The following is a 20273-nucleotide window of genomic DNA, read 5'->3' as shown; positions in this document are numbered from 1 at the left end:
AAAAGCAGCTAGGATTTAGATGGGGATTGTGCTGAATCACTTCATCAGTTTGGGGAATATTGCCATTTTAATTATGTTAAGCATTTCAATTTGTGAACATAGGCTATCTTTCCATTTGTTTAGATCTTCTTAATTTAATTTCTTTCAACAATGTTTTATAGTTTCAAGTGTACAAGTCTTGCACTTCTTTTGTTAAATTTTTTTCTAGGTAGCACATTTTTCTGAGTACTTATTTTCTTTCTGTTACAAGATACTCTATGCCTGTCCTGTTCATTTCTTCACCCAGACTTAAAATGAGCCATTTCTCCAAGGAGCCCTGGTTCTGTATAATGGGTAATGGTATTTAGTAAACATAATCGGAGTGCTCAGTGTGTTCTAAAATACTCATTGTAGAGAGGAAACTAAGGCTCTCTGAGTTTAAATATCTTGTTTGTTGGCCTTCTGCAGATTCTATTGTCAACTAAAATGAGCCAGAATTGTTTGGAGAACACTGCATTTATATTTGCAGCCAGAATAAATAAGACTGGTCTAGAATATATTATTGTTGTGAGAAAGCAAGAATACTTTCCAAGATGTTTAGAAGTACTGACAAAGATGCCAACTTCAAAGGCCTTTTATTGTCTGAATTTTGATGATTTAAATATGAAAAAGAAGACCAGGATTATAATAACTAGAACTAATTGAATCTGTAAAAAGCCCTAAGTCCATGATGATGCTCAAAAAGAACAGATTGTGTTCCATAAAATCATACCTATATGTGTCTGAGGATTTATGATCCCCAGTTACAAAATATACAAAAATATATACCTCATGGTTACTGGCTAAATAACTCATTAAGGATCAAGGAGTAGACTGTGGAGAAATGGATTTGTAACTGCGGTCCTTAGACCATGTTCAATATAAGAACCTCCCAAATACAAGTGTGGTTGAACATATGTTGAGGGAGCCTTCAAGGAAGTCTGGGGCCTAGTTCTGGACAAATGCTCAGGGAAGCTTGAGATTTGACCTATAACTCACCTACCTCTCAGTAAATTCCTCCATGCTAGGTGTACATTGTATACATATATCAGGTTAGTTGGCAAACACTTTCCAGAATCTCAAGCAGTGGGAGAAGTCAGGAAGCTATAACACTCCCTTCCTACCAGGAGTATAAAGTAGGTGCTTCTTATCCCTGGAAAAAACTGTCATTCTGTTTGGTTAGTATCACTGGCAACTGTGTATTTCCACGAGGATTCTAGGGACCCAGGATGCTGTAAAGGATGCAGTGTTCCCTAATTTCTATTTTTCCTATTTTAATGAAAACCATATAGTTCTTTTTGTGTTTATCTTACCCAATTGAGACATTTATAGGAAAGAAAAAGTAGAGAATTTTGACAGCTGTTGAAGATTCTTTATGTACAATGTGAGTCTTTGGAACTAGCAATTAGAAGGTTACAATTTGTATATTAAACTGGTAGAATAATATAAACTAGCTAAATGATAATCCTTAAGTATATTCACAGTTGCTATACTCTTTGATCGTCAGCATTTTTGAAGTGTGTACCATAAATCCCATTGTTTGGTTATGAGCACGCATATTTTTGAGCAAAATTACTATTACTATTTTCTTGCCAACCAGAAAACTATTCTTATATCATATACAAAAGTTTAAAATGTTTATTTATGGAAAATTAAATAGTAATATTCACTATAACATGATAATGATATATTAAAACAAAAAGGCAAAAGGCAAAGGGTTCCTGGGATGAGTGTGATGGGAAGAATTTTCAGGTCACTCTGAGGTCTGACAGCATGATTATATACTTGGACATTTCCTAAGTGAACCATTCTAAGAGGAGTTGAACAATATTACATGCAATTGGGATTTGTTGTTTTATAAAATAATTTATTGATATGATTACAAACTATATCCATGAGAAGTGGCTGTTAGTGAAGAAAATACATGGTGAAAGGCAATTAGCATAAGCATATCCAGTCTTTGATCTTAGTGATATAAATATATTCTTTACTAAGTATACGTGAATGCTTTGTTTCTATTAGCTTGACCAATATCCTGAGTATCTCTGAGCAGAAAATGTTCATGTTCACCTGTTGAGCAGGCCTCTGATGACTGCAGGAAGACTGGACAATTTTTTCTTTTGTCTAATTGGTGAAATCACCCCATAAGTTCTATCTATCCTATCTGATTTGTCCTCTTCTTTTTAAAATTGTAACTTTTATCTCTGAACTTATTTAAAAGGTATTATATTACCCATTTTAAAAAGGATTTAATGTAGCATCTTCTAGAACGGGTTAGTTTTTGATGTTCTATGTAGATACTAAGTATTTTCTATCTTAGTGTATATCTCTCCTTCATGTATTTTTTTTTTTTTTTGGAATGGTCCTTTGGGAGAATTAAAGTATTTTCCAAGAAAAAAAATATTGGAGGTTGTGAGGAAATGTGTATTCATATAACACCACTGCTGGGGCTGGAAATTGGTACATTCTCCATCGAGGGTAATTTGTCAATAATTTGTCACAATTATGAAGCTTATACCTTTTGACGTGCCATTTTTAGGATTTTATTCTACAGATATGCCTGAACAAATGACACATGTCCAGGGTTATTTACTGGATCACTGTTTATGATATCAAAAGGCTGGGAGTCACCTGCTGTTTATCAGTAGGGAATTGTTACCTGAATCATAGAACAGTTGTCAATTTTCTGAAATATAAAAAAAAAGAATAAGACGTTCTCTATCAATAGGGAAAGATCACTGAGCTATAGTAAGGGAAAAAGCAAGTCATGGGTTAATTTCTAGAGTATCATCATTCTGTTAGAGGGGAGAAATGTAGATATGCAAGTAGACTTGCTGGAAAATAGGCACCACATACTGGGAAGGATTCCCTAGGAGCAGCTGACACTGGTTCCCCCAGAGGGAGATCTTGAGGCCTCGGGGACCTGGGTGGGAAGGAGATGCCCATAGCCTGGGTGCCTTTCTCAATTTTTTTTTTTTTTTAAGATTTATTTATTTATTTATTTTTGGCTGGGTTGGGTCTTCGTTGCAGTGCACAGGCTTCTCTTGTGGTGGCTTCTCTTGCTGCGGAGCACGGGCTCTAGGAGCGCAGGCTTCTGTAGTGTTGGAGCACAGGCTCAGTAGTTGTGCCTCGCGGGCTCTAGAGCGCAGGCTCGGTAGTTGTGGCGCACGGGCTTAGTTGCTCCGCGGCACGTGGGATCTTCCCGGACCAGGGATCGAACCCATGTCCCCTGCATTGGCAGGCAGTTCTTAACCACTGCGCCACCAGGGAAGCCCGCCTTTCTCAATTGTTTAAAAGAATTAATGTTTTTACCATACTAAGTTAAGTAAGCCAGACAGAGAAAGACAAATATCATATGAGATTGCTTATATGTGGAATCTAAAAAAATTATACAAATGAACTTATTTACAGAACAGAAACAGACTCACAGACATAGAAAACAAATTTATGGTTACCTAAGGGGACGGGGGGGGGAGAGGGATAAATTAGGAGTTTGAGATTAACATAAACACACTACTATATATAAAATAGATAACCAACAAGGACCTACTGTATGGCACAGGGAACTATACTCAATATCTTGTAATAACCTATAAAGGAAAAGAAATTGAAAAAGAATACATGGGAATTCCCTGATGGTCCAGGGGTTAGGACTCGGCTCTTTCACTGCCTGGGCCAGGGTTCAATCCCCGGTCAGGGAACTAAGATCTTGCAAGCTGCATGGCGCTGCCAAAAAAAAAAAAAAAAAGAATATATACAATTATATATATATTATATATAATTATATATATAATATATATATATGTATTATATACAGAATCACTTTGTTGTACACCTGAAACTAATACAACATTGTAAATCAACTATACTCCAATTAAAAAAAAAAGAAAAAAAAAAGACTAAATAAAGACTTCATTTTTTTTAGAGCAGTTCTAGGTTCCCAACAGAATTGAGAGGGAGGTGCAGAGAGTTCCCACATACTCCCTGACCCTCCCTCATTATCAACATTCTTCACCAGGGTGGTGCATTTTTTACCAAGGTCAAACCTACACTGACACATCACCGTCACCCAAAGTCCATAGTATACATTACTTCACTCTTGGCATCGTACATTCTATGGGTTGGACAAATTATAATGACATGTAGCCATCATTATAATATCATACAAAGTATTTTCACTGCCCTAAAAATCCTCTGTGCTCCACCTATTCATCCCTCCCTCCCTCCCTCCTAACCCCTGGTAACCACTGAGCTTTGTATTGTCTCTGGAGTTTCACATTTTCCAGAATGTCATGTAGTTGGACTCATCCAGTATGAAGCCTTTTCAGATTGGCTTCTTTCACTTAGTTTTAATGCATTTAAGCGTCCTCCACGCCTTTCTATGGGTGATGACACGTTTTTTTTTTTTTTTAGTGCTGAATAATATTCCATTGTCTGGATGTGCCACAGTTTGTTTACCCATCCACCCTCTGAACTTGGTTGCTTCTAAGTTTTGGCAGTTACGAATAAAGATGCCATAAACATCTGTGTGCAGTTTTCAGTTGTGGATCTACGTTTTTCCCTTTAAAAATGTGAACGATGTAAACGTACTACCTATTTCAAAATGGAAAACTTTTGCCTGAAATGAAAAAGTAAAATAAAACAATTTTTTTAAAGAAAAGAATTCTCCGTAGTCCCGCAACTCTCATCATAAAGTGGTGTCATTTTTCATTTGCTGAACCCCAATTCGTCTGTATCCGTTTGTTGAAGATGTCTTTTGTGCAAGGTGCTGAGTGCTGTGGGGACTTCCCAGAGAAACACTTCAGTGCAAGCTCCGTCCACCACCTGGAAACGTCAGGCGAGGGGTGGACACAGCACGTGCTGAAGCGCGCAGGCAGCAGGGATGGCTTCCTGGAGCGGAGGGGGAAATCCCTGCCCACCTCACTGGGGAGCCAGCATCCTTTCCTGCATCTCCTTGAGGCCCGGCATGATGTGTGTATACCTGTGTGATGCATTCGTGTGTGGTGTGACGTGTGTACACGTGTGATGGGTGTGTGTGTGTGGTGTGTGTTTGTGTGTTACACACATGGCACGTATGCTGTGTATTATGTGCTGTGCACACAATGCGTGTGTGTCCCGGGCTCGTGGCAGGATGGGTGGGCAGGCACGTGGAGCAGCCGGGCAGAGTCAGATCTTGGAGAAGCCACAGTGCGCTGACCCCCGCATCCTTGGCTCTCTCCTGCAGCCGCCAGGGGGAGCATCGTGGCGCGATTTTTGACCTGTGACCCGAGGTGTCTAGTGGCTGTCCCCATCCGCCTGGCAGCAATGCTGATCTGGGGGGCTCCCTTGTCTCCTGGGAGAGTGGCAGTGACAGCCCAGGGTCACAGAGGCCCTCCCCAACGAGGGCACGTCAAGGACTGGAGGCCACTTTTGTGGCTCCATAGAGAGTCCTGGCCCCAGTCCCAGCCATGCAGGGACGGTCCAACCTGGGTTTCTAACCTTCTGGAAGGAGCTGCGAGTCCCACCCAGACCGAGGAGCCTTTCTAGGGAGAACTCAGAGTCAGCTGGTCACTTGGTTTCTTTTTGAATAACAGGAATGATTGTAATTCAAGGTCTTCCCCAGGGGCCTTGAAAAAAACAACACCATACAGTTTTCCCTCCAAATAATTTAATGACTGCTTGAAAACTACGTTGCTGATGAGGAAAAGTGGCAGCATTGGCGCAGAGGAGAAAGTTCAGCTGAAGTCCGAGCCCCAGCCCTTCTTATGTGGAATGTTCTAACAGTCTGAGGCAAAATAGCCAAGTGGATCATCAGCTGGAAGGAAGAAAACATGCTTCCCTTTTGCATTTCACTCTTTACTTCCCAGAGAAGCTGGGAGGACACAACTCTTTTCTGGAAAAAAAAAAAACCGTAATTCACAGTATTCGCACAATATGTCTCTGGAGAAAGACAAGAAGAATCTAAACAAATACTGTATTTGTTTAGAGAGTCGGCTACTTTCTCACGGAGACATAGGATGGTGTTTCTAAAACAACTTTCTGTGTCTTCTAGGACTAAACAAATAAATCAATATCTGTGGGTAATGGGAGTTGGGTTTCTCCCTGTTGGAGAAGGGAATTACAAATATAGGAAGTGGGGAAGGTTAGAATGAAGCCCTGTGGCATTGGACTGAAATTGAAATTATCAATATGAACCCGGGATTTTAATAAGTGGAGATAGATAGATACAAGAATGTATGTAGGTGTGTATGTAGTTCCCCCCTGCCCACACACACACACACACACACCAACTACATATAACAGACTGTATTAGTTGCCTATGCTTAACATAACAAATTGCCCCAAAACTTAGTGGCTTAAAACAACATTTACTTATATAAAATAGATGAACAACAAGGACCTACTGTATAGCACAGGGAACTCTACTCAATATTGTGTCATAACCTATATAGTAAAAGAATCTGAAAAAGAATAGATACATGTATATGTATAACTGAATCACGTTGCTGTACACTTGAAACTAACACAACATTGTAAATCAACTATACCCCAATGTAAAATAAAAAATTAAATAATGAAAAAGAATTATTCATTTGGCTTAAGTTCATCAACCATGAAAACCCTAGAGCTGTTAAAAAAAAAAAAAAACGCCAACAACAAACATTTATTATGTCACAGGGGACCGGGGATTGGATGGGGCTTAGCTGGATGCTCCTGACTCTTGTCTCTCACAAGGATTCAATCAAGGATGGGCGGGAACTGTGGTCTCATCTGGAGGAGGGCGGCTGGGGCGTATCCATCTCCAAGCCCCCTCACGTGGTTGCTGTTGGCGAGAACCACCTGCTCTCGAGGGCTGTTGGCCCATCTCCTCCCTCAGTTCCTTCCACGTGAGCCTCTCCCAGGGCGATTCACAGCCTGGCAGGTGCCCCGTCCGAGCGAGGAGCCCAAGACACATGCAAGACAGAAGCCAGTGTCTCTTTATAACCTAACACGTGAAGCAATACCTCATCACTTTTGCAGTATTTTTTTTCCTTTTTTTTTTTTTTAAAGATAATGTGTTTACTGATTTGCCTTTCACCTTAACCTTTCCCCCTCAACACCAAATCTTTTTTTTTTTTGGCCGCACTAAGCAGCATGCGGGATCTTAGTTCTCGGACCAGGGATCGAATCCCTGCCCCCTGCAGTGGAAGCGTGGAGTCCTAACCACTGAACCGCCAAGGAATTCCCACTTTTGCTGTATTCTATTCATTAGAAGTGAGTCACTTGGTCCAGCCCACACTCAGGGGGAGAGGGTTACTGTAATGTCAGTGCCTGGAATTAAGCTTCTGATGGCTGACACATTCATTTCGAAAGACACCCATCTCGAATGAACAGACTGTAAGACACAGCTACTAGCAAAACAACCAGATAAGGAGTGGGGCCACCCCTACCCTTGAAAGCCCTGGATGACCCCGCTTCTCCCTTCCTGCCCCCTGATTCCCGATCTCAGGCTTTAAATTAGCCAGTAAAGACTCTAGACACCCTGCCCTCGGACCCTAATAAAGGCAGATTCTGGCCCACCTTCTCTCCCCATGACCTTGCTGTGTGGCCCTTCCTTGGGTGTGACCTGTGAGTAGTAAATCTTGTTCCTCAAAGTTCTCTTGGTTTTTGCTGAAGTGTATCTTGCAATTGTAATAAGAACCACAAGCGCGGGCTTACAGGGTGGCGCAGTGGTTAAGAATCCGCCTGCCAATGCAGGTGACACGGGTTCGAGCTCTGGTCCGGGAAGATCCCACATGCTGCGTAGCAACTAAGCCTGTGCACCACAACTACTGAGGCTGTGCTCTAGAGCCTGTGAGCCACAACTACTGAGCTCACGTGCCACAACTACTGAAGCCCACGAGGCTAGAGGCTGAGCTCCGCAACAAGAGAAGCCATCGCAATGAGAAGCCCATGCACTGCAACGAAGAGTAGCCTCTGCTCGCCACAACTAGAGAAAGACATGCGCAGCAACGAAGACCCAGTGCAGCCAAAAATAAATAAATAAATTTATTAAAAAAAAAAAAAAAAAGAAAAGAACCACAAGGGCTGGTCCAACCACAACACTAGTCCCAGTGGGGGAAATGTCTATGGGGCTCCCTACAAGTGATACAGGCCTGTGTGAGTGCACTGGGCATTCCTAGTTGGGAGGCACAGCTCTCAGGAGGCTGGGATCACTGGGGTCATTGGCCTACCACACATGTACACGTGTGTATATTTACTTCCTGACTCTATCCACTGAAAGTGCCTAAAAACACTCTGATAGCACTGAGTATACTTAGTGCTCAAGTATCTGTTTCTAAATAGCATTCTCCCCTAAAAGAAGCCAGGGCTCCTTGGACAAATGACTGAATCCAGATCTGGGGCAGAGAAAGTACAAGATGAGCTGGGAACATCTTGTGCCAGAAAGTAAGGAAATGTTTATTTTTGACATGGGAACTTGTCTGAAGAACACAGAAGCCTCTTTGAAGGGACTCTCACTGGCTTTATCTGGGATGACTTGAGCATGAAACTAAATGATCACAATAAAGAATGATAACCCTTTGGCTGAAATAAGGACCCACGATTCCACACCAGTATAAAGTCATACCTAAATAAACACATAAGGGAGATGGGAAAGCTCTTTCTTCCGTTTACTAGTCATCTAATAAATGCAGAAAGAATGATGGAATTAGAAAAATCACCATTTGGCAACCGTCAAGAATCTTCGATGAAAGCTACAAGTAGGTGGTAAAAGTCTGAAGAGCAACAGTACCCTTACATAGCCGCAAAGTATCTCCCATAGATAGTCACTAATTACAAAGAGGACATGAGTAACCTGACAGTGGAGAGATCTGGTGAACACCACCTAACGCAAAGTGAGAATCACCAGCAATGAAACCAAGATTCACCTCCAGCCTCCAGATGATATGCACTGAGACGAACAAAAAATGCCAAAAATGCATAACCTGAATCTAATCGGGAGGAAACCTTAGAGAACCCAAATTGAGGGGCACCCTGGAAAATAACTGACCTATATTCTTCAAAAGTCTCAAGGCTGTGAAAGACAAGGAAAGACGGGAATGGTTGCAGAGGCTGTAGAGACATGACCTTGGAACGCCCTTGAGTCTCTCGCCCCGCCCCTTGGCCTCCTTTGGCCCCGCCCCACCCTCTCTGGGTCCCACCCTCTGATCCCTCTCTAGGCCCCGCCCCCTCTGCTGGGCCTAGAGTCCCCCCCACCCCACCCCTGCATAAGAAACCAACAAGTGGGCCCTTCCCGGGAATCTCTTAACAACACGGTGAGGGAAATCAGAAAGCCAGTGTCCAGCCCCTTGAACAACTAGGCTCAGGCCCCCCATCATCAAAAGGGGGAAACGCCATCATCTGCCCTGCAGCATTTCATATGCTGAGGTGGGTGAGCAGCTTGGACAGCAGTAACGTGCCTCTGATTTATTCACGTCTGTTGTCTCACAGGCAGCGTTTAAACGCCATCACCACCGAGCGCCCCCATTCTTCCTTCGTGCAGGTCTGGGGTGTCCGTGGCCCCTCCAGGAGCATCAGCCTTGCATCCTGACCCCCAACTCAGGAGGGGGCTTTTCAGAGGGCGCCCAGCACTGGCCCTGCTTGTGGCCCTGGGCAGGGACAGCAGCTGGTGTGCTCGCTGCTCCTGGCTCAACCCACTTCCCTCTGCTTCACCGAAAATCCATTTTTTTTCCTAAGGAAAAAGCTGGCATGTGACTAACATACTTTCCCTGAGGAAAGAAAGGCTTTGCTTTAGTATTAACTCTTAATTGTTTAAAAAGTTTAGTTAAGAAAAATATCCTCAGTTCAAAATTCCAAGTTACTGCTTAGTCTCCAGAAATGTTCTAGAATCTTCCGAGGATGAACGAGCGGTCCAAGAGCCACTCACTCTTTCCTGCAATCATGCCTCACAGTGTCCAGACTCTGCTCAAAAGTTGCCTTCGGGGAGGCTCTCTGACTCGCCAGCCCCCAGCCCCCGCGTCCTGTTTCTATACCCCTCCCTCTTTCCTCTGCCCCCTCCCCTCCCACAAAAGCCACAGGAGCCCCAGCCCGGCTCAGTCCTCTGCATGAGTGCCCAGCGGAGGGGAGGTGCTCACTATCCCGTGGTTACTAAGGGAGTGATTCAATAGCCCAGGTGGAGCATCGCCAGAGCTGCGGGCAGCGGCCTGTCCCCAGGCCCCCACGGGCAGGTGGTGCACACAGAGCAGGAGGTCACCCAGATCACACGGGAGAGCCTCAGTTCACGTGGGGTGAGCGCAGCCTCAGAGGCCGATGCAGGTGAGAGCAATGGGTGGAGGCCCCTCAGTAAACAGTCCTCCCTCCCCTGCTGAGGACACACTCCCAGGGCTGAGTCAGCCAAGGTATTAGCAAAAGGCGTGGACTCGCTGTGAGATGAAAGGAAAGCAGAGCCTCCCGGGGTTCATTCATAAACCCGCCAGGTCCTCCCCGCCCCCTCAGGTTAGGTCCCGCCCCCTCATCTGAAATATTCCTGTCCATCAGAAATGGTTGTTTTAGGGCTTCCCAGGTGGCGCAGTGGTTGAGAATCTGCCTGCCAATGCAGGGGACATGGGTTCGAGCCCTGGTCTGGGAAGATCCCACATGCAGCGGAGCAACTGGGCCCGTGAGCCACAACTACTGAGCCTGCGTGTCTGGAGCCTGTGCTCCGCAACAAGAGAGGCCGTGATAGTGAGAGGCCCGCGCACCGCGATGAAGAGTGGCCCCCGCTCTCCGCAACTAGAGAAAGCCCTCGCACAGAAACGAAGACCCAACACAGCAAAAATAAACAAATAAATTAAAAAAAAAAAAAAAAGAAATGGTTGTTTTAAATGCTTTGGGGGCAAGATAACGGGAACATCCGCCCTGGGGATTAGGATCCCACCCGAGACAGGGCACGAGGCTGAGTGAGGGACCGTGGGGGCACTGCCCACCCCACTGAGCTGAGACTTTCCCTGCTCTGAAAGGGGCACTGCCTTGCATACTTCTGAGCTTCAGCTGGGATAACACTTGTACAATATTTGGGAAATACTACATTTAACTGGAAGTCCTCATATGTTCCAAGACCCCCCCGTGGATGCCCGAAACCCAGATAGTACCGAATTCTGTATATACTGTTTTTTCCTATGCATACATACCTATGATAAAGTTTAATTTTTAAATTAGACACAGTAAGAGATTGACAACGATAAGTAATAATAAAATAGAACAATTATAGCAATATATTGTAATGAAAGTTATGTGAATGTGCTTTCTCTCCCTCTCAAAATATCTTCCTGTGGTGTACTCACCCTTCTTATGATGATGATGTAAGATGATAAAATGCCTATGTGATGAGCTGCAGTGAGGTGAATGACAGAGACATTGCGACACAGCGTTAGGCTGCTAAGGACCTTCTGACCACAAGTCCGAAGGAGGATCACCTGCTCCAGGTGATCCTGGATCATCCAGCCGTGACGGTGTCTGTGGCTGGATGTCAGCAGCAGACCACATCCATGGCTGGAGATCCTGGATGGGATGCATCAGGACAGCGTGAGATTTCATCCTGCTACTCAGAACAGCATGGCAACTCAAGACTTAATTGTTTATTTCTAGAGTTTTCCATTTAATATTTTCAGACTGGGTTGACCGCAAGTAACTGAAACTGCAGAAAACAAAATCACGGATAAGGGGGGACAACTGCATTTCTATCACAGGGTAGTAAGATGCAAACAGAAACAGAGGCGGTGTGTCAGCAAGGCTTCAACTGGTGGTTCAGAGACCACCAGGGGCTGGGAGTTCAGGGGGTGGGTAAATGCAGGGAGTTAAGTCTCAAAGGGTGGGCAGGATTTGGAGAGGTGGGTGGAGGACGCTTGGGGCCGGGGCGTGGTGGGCTGGGTGGAGAAGCAAGTGGGAAGCAGTACAGTGAGGACGGGTTTGGAGAGTGGAGGGGGAGGGGTGGTACCAAGGAGCAGAAAGGCGAGGGAACGGGGTTTGGGGGGGGAGGGCAGATGCCTTGTGCCACCCCGCATCTGAGTAGGAGGGGGCTGGGTTGTGGAGAGGCAGGAAAGGACCCAGCACGAGAGGAGCGTTTGAGTGGGGGCTTCTCTTGGTAAGGGAAGAACAGGCACAGACCAAGCTGCCATATCTTCGTACACCCCGTGTTCTGTGGGAGCCCATTGTGTGGCCAGTGTGAGGCTGCGTGCAGGGCCACCGGCTGGGGTGGAGGTGAGCCAGGCTTCCATTGCCGTCAGGTAACAACTCATGGCCAAGAAACAAGGCAGCAAATAAGCCAGAGCACTGCAGATTGGGGAAGAGTAGGAAGGGACAAGAGAAGAGGGTGTGAAAGAGTACGGGGTGTGCACATGGGGCCGGGGCCTTGTTGGATTGGGAAGTCTTTGCCAAACACGTTCCACATTTCAACTGAGAATGGAAAGACCGGAAGGGAATTCTAGGGGGAGGGAACAGTGTGTACAAAGGGAACAGTGTGCAGCGGGAAGAGCTGGGGGGTGGTGGCTGAGGGGCTTGGGCTGGGAATGTGGAATAACTGGTGACTGGGGAGGCAGGTGGGGCTCATTCTGCAGGGCCTTTAGGCCACAGTGACTGGTGAGCAGGGCGTGACATGAACTGGTGAGACTGGATTATACATGGGCAAAGGGGGGCAGGGCACTCGTGGGAAGACTGGAGTGTGGTCCAGGCCAGAGAGGTTGGAGGCCTGGACGAGGCTGGGAGCGGGTGGGCGGACAGGAGATGCTCGGTGTGGCTGGCGGGCGGGGAAGGGACCTGATGCCGATGAGGATGGAGGGAGGGGAAGAGCCCAAGCACGACCCTGGGTTCCCGGCTGGTGGAGTGGGTGGCTGGTGGTGTGATTTATGGAGGGGGCCACGCAGGCCCAGGCTCGAGCAGGAGAGCCAGCTCCCCGCAGTGGCCACCTTAGGTTCCAGGCGCCCACTGGACCTGCAGGGAGGGCAGAGGTGTCGTGTAGCAGCTGGTGGCACGAATGGGGCTCAGCGCACAGGCGATATCTAGGTAACGCTAGACAGTGAGAATCACTGGGATTGCTTGCTGATGGAGAGGCTGCAGGAAGAAGAGAGGAAGGCGGCGGCCCTGAGCCCCCAGGAGCAGCGGGGGTGGGGGGCGGGGGGGGTGGTTCTGAGGATGCAAGGCCGGGGAGGCGGAGGACAGACACAGCGTCCCGGGGGCCTCGGAGGGCTGTCTACCAAGGACCGCGTGTGCCCACGACGGGCCGGAAGGTGTGGGAGGGAAGTCAGAGGGGAGTGGGCTGACGGGCGTGGGAACGGGCCCTGACAGCTTGTTTGTTTGTTTAAAGAAAGGAAAAAAAGAAGGAGGTATCTGCTACAAACATGACCCAGGTAACCTCTGTACAATGCGGGCGGTGGTCACTGGATGCTGGATCATCCTCTGGGTTTTTACGTGGCTTTAGCGCAAAGGCCTGAGGAAGTGTAGGCAGCCAGCCTCACCCCCTGGGAGAGGTACCCCGGGAAGGGGGCACACCAGGACGTTCTGGAACAGGTCCACGTGGACGGGGAGGAGGCTCTGGGGAGGGTGCAGGAGGGTAGGGCAGGCTGCAGGGGGACACCCTGGAGAAGGCAGGGCTGGGATGGGGGGACAGGGGAGGTGGGGAGGGGAGGGTGGGACCGAGGCAACAGGGCAGCCGGGCCTCGGCCTCAGGAAGTGGTTTGGGAACCTAAGAGCTGGTTTGCTGCTGGGCGAGTCTCTGTTTACTCAGCAGTCCTGTTTCATGGGCCAAAATTAACAGCAAATGCCACAGCAAAATGACTGACTTGTGGACCAATTTAGCTGAAAGAAACCGCTGGCTTCATGTGTCTATTTAGAGCAGACGCCTCACGCTCTCATCCCACAGCTGCACTTGGCCCACACGTGGACTTGGTTTGACTTTGTATTAAGAGAAGAATTAGCTGTCATTATTAACTGAGAGGGAGAGTTCTTTGTGAAAACCTTGACTTCCGGCTGCTCTGGACCACCCTGGGGATGTGGGGACTCTGGCTGATGTCCTGCAGAGCTGCAGGGGGCAGTGGGTCACCACACACCCCGCCCTGCCCTTGCCTGGCTGCTGGGGGCACCTGCAGGCCCCACCTGGGGCAGCACCTACGCGCCTGGGAACTCTCCAGAGCGCTGGCACAAACCACCCATCTTCACGTGCACAGAGGATTAAACCCCACAATCAATCCTTCCTTCCCGCCCCACACTCTACCCTCTCACCCCACCACTGTAGGAGGCCCTGGCCCTGGGTCCAACAGGTCGCTTCTGGGTGGTTTGGCTGAGACTCCCCACTGTGGCCCTTCAGGGAGACTCTTGGGTCAGACAGACCCCCACCCCATCACTGCCCCAAACTTCAAAGGGAACATGTAGAACCCCAGGCGAAGGGCCCACCTTGAGTGGCTGCCCATCCCTTGGCAGGGCCTCTGTTCTCACGCCTGTAAAATGAAGATTATAACAGACTCCAATGATGGATTAGCGCTTGGAAGAGCTTTGACACCTAACTTCCTGTGCTTGATCATCACCATCCCCAGGAGGTGACAGGGCTGGCCTGCAGGGAATGTTGGTGGTCGTCACAGCCCACCCCCTCCCCTGGGCCACGTCCCTCTCCCCCAGGGGCCCTCCCTACGACACCATGACACGGTCGGTCCTCCAAACTGGAGTTCCAGAGACAGAGCTGGATCTTTAGGCCAAAGGAAATAACCTTCTTCTTTTTAATTTCTTTTTTTAAAAAATTGAGATATAATCCACATACCCTAAAATTCACCTTTTAAGGTGTCAGTCAGTGGTTTTCACTATGTCCCCAACATCTTGTAACCACCACCATTATCTAATCCCAAGGCATTTTCATCATCCTTAAAAAAAGTCTCGTATCCAGAGCGGGGTCCCTCCCCATTTCCCACCCCACCCTCATGCAGTTCCCGACAACCACGAATCTGCTTTTTGCCTCTATGGATTTGCCGATTTTGCACATTTTACATAAATGGAATCATGTACTATGTGGTCTTTGATGTCTGGCTTCTTTCACTGAGCATCATGTTTTCAAGGTTTATCCATGTTGTAGCACATGTCAGTACTTTGTCCCTTTTCGTGCCTCAGTAATATTCCATTTCATGAATTTATCAACTGATGGACCTCTGGGTTGTTGCCACTCTTTGGCTATTGCAAAGAGTGCTGCTATGAACATCTCTCTCTCTCTCTCTCTCTTTAATTTAATTTAAATTAATTTTTATTCTTTTGGGGGTTTTGTTTTGTTTTTCATTTATTTGGTTTGGCTGTGCTGCATGGCATGTGGGATCTTAGTTCCTGGACCAGGGATTGAACCTGTGCCCCCAGCAGTGGAAGCGTGGAGTCTTAACCACTGGACCACCAAGGAAGTCCCTCCCTCTTTTTTTTTAAATTAGGAGTTTGGGATTAGCAGATACACACTACTACATATACATTGGTAAACAACAAGGACCTACTGTATAGCACAGGGAACTGTACTCAATATCTTATAATAACCTATAAAGGAAAAGAATCTGAAAAAAAAGAAGACATTTCTCTTTTTAAAGGGAATACTGAATAAGGCTAGGAAAAAAGGAAGGAAGTTCATTAGCTTGTCAACGTTGTGTTTGTTGATAGAGGATGCAGAAATTTTTTTCATTAAGTTCTTCATTGTCTATATTGTGTTTTTAATTTTCTAAGGAAAAATATAACTGATATTAAAAATAAAATGAGAACGTGGCTGGGGTACCTGGCCAACCAACGTACAGCCTCTCTGAGGCAAGGGTGTCCCGACTGCAGCCGGCTGGGGGTGGGGTGGGGGGCAGCTCCTGGTCACAGCCTTGGGGTTTCTGCAGCATTTTAACCTTCTAGTAGCAAACTTCTGGTTGCTGCTCCATCATCTCGAATTTATACATATTTTAAGCTGCGATTGCAAATATCAAAGTCATCGGCCACATCTTGACTGGGACATATCTTAATTCACAACTACAAAAAGATCATATTCTTTTTCTACACTTGTAGAATGACAGTCGCAATCCACTGAATGCTTGTGTCCCCCTCAAATTCATGTGTTGAAATCCTAACCCCACTGTGAGAGTATTAATTAGGAGGTGGGGCCTTTGGGATGCAATTGGATCATGAGGGTGGAGCTCCCATGAATGGGATTAGTGCCCTTATAAAAGAGACCCCAGAGAGCTCCCTCGTCCGTTCTGCCGGCTGAGAACCCAGGGAGAAGAAGAATGTCTATGAACCAGGAAACAGGTCCTCACCAGGCACCAAATCTGCTGGTGCCTTGATCTCGGACTTCCAGCCTCCAGAACTGTGAGGAATAACTTTCTGTTGCTTACGAGCCCCCCAGTCTAGGGTATGCTGCCCTTTGGGTAGAATGCAGGGTGGTTGTTAGTTAGCCCCGAGTGAGTGGAACTCGTCAATTGGGAGAAAAATCCAAACCGAAACAAAAGAAGAGGAGGCCCGCCTTAGAGCCGTGCAGCTGGACCAGACACACCAACAGTTGCTGGGCTTAGGCTACTGACACTTTGATAGCTGCTCCTCGTTTTTCACCATTAACAGGAAGGACCTCCAGGTCCCACAGATGCCGGGACAGACCCCAGACCCAGACTGATATTTTGATATCCTGGAACGAAGGCCTCGTGGGGCCAACTCACATCTGCTTATGTGTATGACATCTACTTATGACATCTGCTTATGTCGGAGAGTTGGCGGAGGAGAGGAAATGAAAATGGGCCATGTATTGGGGTTTCTAACCCACCCACCCTGCACACAGCTATGCCAATCATGAGTGAGTTCTGACGCATGAAGAACATGCTTGCCCCACCTGAGGACTTTCCACTTAGCTGGGAAAAAGGGGTGAATTATTGGAACTCAGCTAAGATGATGGGTTGGCAGGGGGAGGAAGTGGGAGAAAAGAAGGAGGCCAAGGTCAGCTTTTAGCCCTAGGTCTGGAATCTGAGCAGAGAGCTCCTGCAGGTCACACACATGCCTGGGGGTCAGATGTCTCTGCTCCCCATTTACAGGGTTGCACAAAGCTAAGCCAGGCAGACACTCCTCAACACAAGCTGTGCTTTACAGCTGTGGGTGGTCTTCCTTCCCCATCATAGGATGGACTCAGGGACAACCCCTGCTTTTTGGGATCACACTTTTGAATGAGGTCATGCCCTGGGACATGCCTTGTTCTGTGAATGGGGGAAGTCACCAATTCCTGGGCACCAGAACCTGCGCCACCCTTACAGCCTTCTCCTTCCAGAGCCAGAGACCTGTATCTAAGTAGTGGGTATTCAGGCCAGGGTCCACCCCTCTCCTCGAATGGGTTAGCAGGTGCTGAGTGGAGCCAGCCCCCCTGATGGTCCCTTCCCCTGCCCCTACGTAGAACTTGGCCCAGAAACTTGCTTCTGGAAAGGTGTCCACAGAGTCTGAGCTAGTATTCCTTAAAGTGTATTATGGGGGAGGTTGTTAAAGATGCAGATATTTGGCAATTATGGGATGGGAGGAAATATTTACAAATCATATATCTGATAAGGGATTCATATCCAGAATATATAAAGAACTCCTACAACTCAACAACAACAAAAATAAACAACCTGATTTAAAAAAGGGCAAAAGGGACTTCCATGGTGGTGCAGTGGTTAAGAATCTACCTGCCAATGCAGGAGACACGGGTTCGTGCCCTGGTCTGGGAAGATCCCACATGCCACAGAGAAACTAAGCCTGTGCGCCACAACTACTGAGCCTGCCCTCTAGAGCGTGCAAGCCACAACTACTGAAGCCTGGATGCCTAGAGCCCATGCTCCGCAACAAGAGAAGCCACCGCAGTGGGAAGCCTGTACACTGCGACAGAGAGTAGCCCCTGCTCGCCGCAACTAGAGAAAGCCCGCACACAGCAATGAAGACCCAATGCAGCCAAAATATATAAATAAATAAATAGGGCAAAGGACTTGAATAAACATTTTCCAAAGAAGATATACAAATTGCCAACAGGTACATGAAAAGATGCTCAACATCACTAATCATTAGAGAAATGCACATGAAGACCACAATGAGATACCAGTTTGCAGCATTTGGATGGCCACTATCAAAAGAAAAAAAAAAACAGAAAATAATAAGTGTTGGTGAGGACATGGAGAAATTGGAACACTTGTGCACTATTGGTAGGATTTTAAAATGGTGCGTTTGCTGTGGGAAACAGTATGATGGTTCCTCAAAAATTAAATATAGAATTATCATATGATCCAGTAATTCCACCCCTGAGTATATACCCAAAAGAATTGAAAGCAGGGTCTTGAAGAGATATTTGTACAGCCATGTTCATAGCAGCATGATTCACGATAGCTAAAAGGAGGATGCAACCCAAGTGTCTATCAATGGATGAAAGTGTGGTCTTTCCATACAAGGGAATATTATTTAGCCTTAAAAAAGGAAGGAAATTCTGACACCTGCTACACTATGCATGAACCTTGAGAACTTTATGTGAAGTGAAATAAGCCAGTCACAAAAGGACAAATACTGTCTAATTTCACTTATATGAGGTCCCTAGAGTTGTCTAATTCAGAGAGACAGAAAGTAGAAAGGTGGCTGCCAGGGGCTGGGGGAGGGGAAATGGAAAGTTAGTGTTTAATGGGGGCAGAGTTTCAGTTTGGGAAGATGAAAAAGCTCTGGAAATGGATGGTAGTGGTGGTTCACAGCAATGTGAATGTACCTAATGCCAGTGAACTGTACCCTGAAAAACGGTTACAATGCTAAATTTTACATTATGTGTACTTGACCACGGTTGAAAATAAAAATTTTAAAAACCTCAGAAAATCAAAACTACACTGAGATATCATTTCACACCAGTCAGAATGGCCATATCAAAAAATCTACAAACAATAAATGCTGGAGAGGGTGTGGAGAAAAGGAAACCCTCTTGCACTGTTGGTGGGAATGTAAATTGATACAGCCACTATGGAGAACAGTATGGAGGTCCTTAAAAAACTAAAAATAGAACTACCATACGACCCAGCAATCCCACTACTGGGCATATACCCTGAGAAAACCATAATTCAAAAAGAGTCATGTACCAAAGTGTTCATTGCAGCTCTATTTACAATAGCCAGGACATGGAAGCAACCTAAGTGTCCATCAACAGATGAATGGATAAAGAAGATGTGGCACATATATACAATGGAATATTACTCAGCCATAAAAAGAAACAAAATTGAGTTATTTGTAGTGAGGTGGATGGACCTAGAGTTTGTCATACAGAGTGAAGTAAGTCAGAAAGAGAAAAACAAATACTGTATGCTAACACATACATATGGAATCTAAAAAAAAAAAAAAATGGTCATGAAGAACCTAGGGGCAAGACGGGAATAAAGACGCAGACCTACTAGAGAATGGACTTGAGGATACGGGGAGGGGGAAGGGTAAGCTGGGACGAAGTGAGAGAGTGGCATGGACATATATACACTACCAAATGTAAAATAGATAGCTAGTGGGAAGCAGCCGCATAGCACAGGGAGATCAGCTCGGTGCTTTGTGACCACCTAGAGGGGTGGGATAGGGAGGGTGGGAGGGAGGGAGGGAGACGCAAGACAGAAGAGATATGGGGACATATGTATATGTATAACTGATTCACTTTGTTATAAAGCAGAAACTAACACACCATTGTAAAGCAATTATACTCTAATAAAGATGTTAAAAAAAAAACAAAAACGCAGATATCTGGGCTCCACTCCAGGCCCTGGAATCAGAATTGGGGCCTAAGACTGTATTTTAACAAGCTTTTGAGCCCCAGTACCTGTGCTGCGCTCGGCTTCCTGCCCCTCCGTTTGGGTCTTTCCTCTCAAGGAACTGCATGTTCCAGTGTAGGGGAGACAGGTCAGAGGAGATGCCCCTGAGGGCAGGCCTGCCCCTGGACCCCGGGGAAGAAATCCGGGCTCACTCAGAAGCTGCTGAGTGGGTGAAATGCTCTTGGACTTTTCTCGGGTGATGGGCGGGGGCCGGGGTTAGGGTGAGGCCAGTCAGGCACTCATGTTGGGGCACCGCAAATTCAGTGACTAAGGTAAATAGCATTTCACACAATATTAAAAAAATAAAATCAATGCAAAAAAATCCATGGTGAACACAATATCAGTATTTTAAAGGCAGGCTGTGTTGTTGCTTGCTTTGTGACCTTGCAATATTGTGCAAAGGTCATTTCCGATCAGCTCAGAGCCTTGGGGCTGGGAGTCCCCTGGGTGGTTGTGTGAGGGTTGACAATGACATGCCAGCGTGTAGGGCAG

General features: G+C 46.5%; 1 protein-coding gene across 2 annotated transcripts in view; it reads right to left on the bottom strand.

Annotated features, from left to right (window-relative positions):
* The window catches only part of TRPM1 (transient receptor potential cation channel subfamily M member 1), a 125104-nt gene that overhangs the window by 79236 nt on the left and 25595 nt on the right, over positions 1-20273 (bottom strand). The window contains exon 2 of one of the 2 annotated variants that reach the window (XM_082448498.1): positions 11301-11517. The exons of the other annotated variant lie outside the window; for it this stretch is intronic. Within the exon in view, the coding sequence (XP_082304624.1) occupies positions 11301-11456 (156 nt within the window). The 5' untranslated portion in view covers positions 11457-11517. The remainder of the gene's footprint in view (positions 1-11300; positions 11518-20273) is intronic. 2 annotated transcript variants of the gene reach the window in all.

Source organism: Balaenoptera physalus, assembly GCF_965194825.1.
Source record: "Balaenoptera physalus genome assembly, chromosome: 2".
Classification (NCBI taxonomy): Eukaryota; Metazoa; Chordata; class Mammalia; order Artiodactyla; family Balaenopteridae; genus Balaenoptera; species Balaenoptera physalus.
This window is presented reverse-complemented; position numbering and strand designations above follow the sequence as displayed.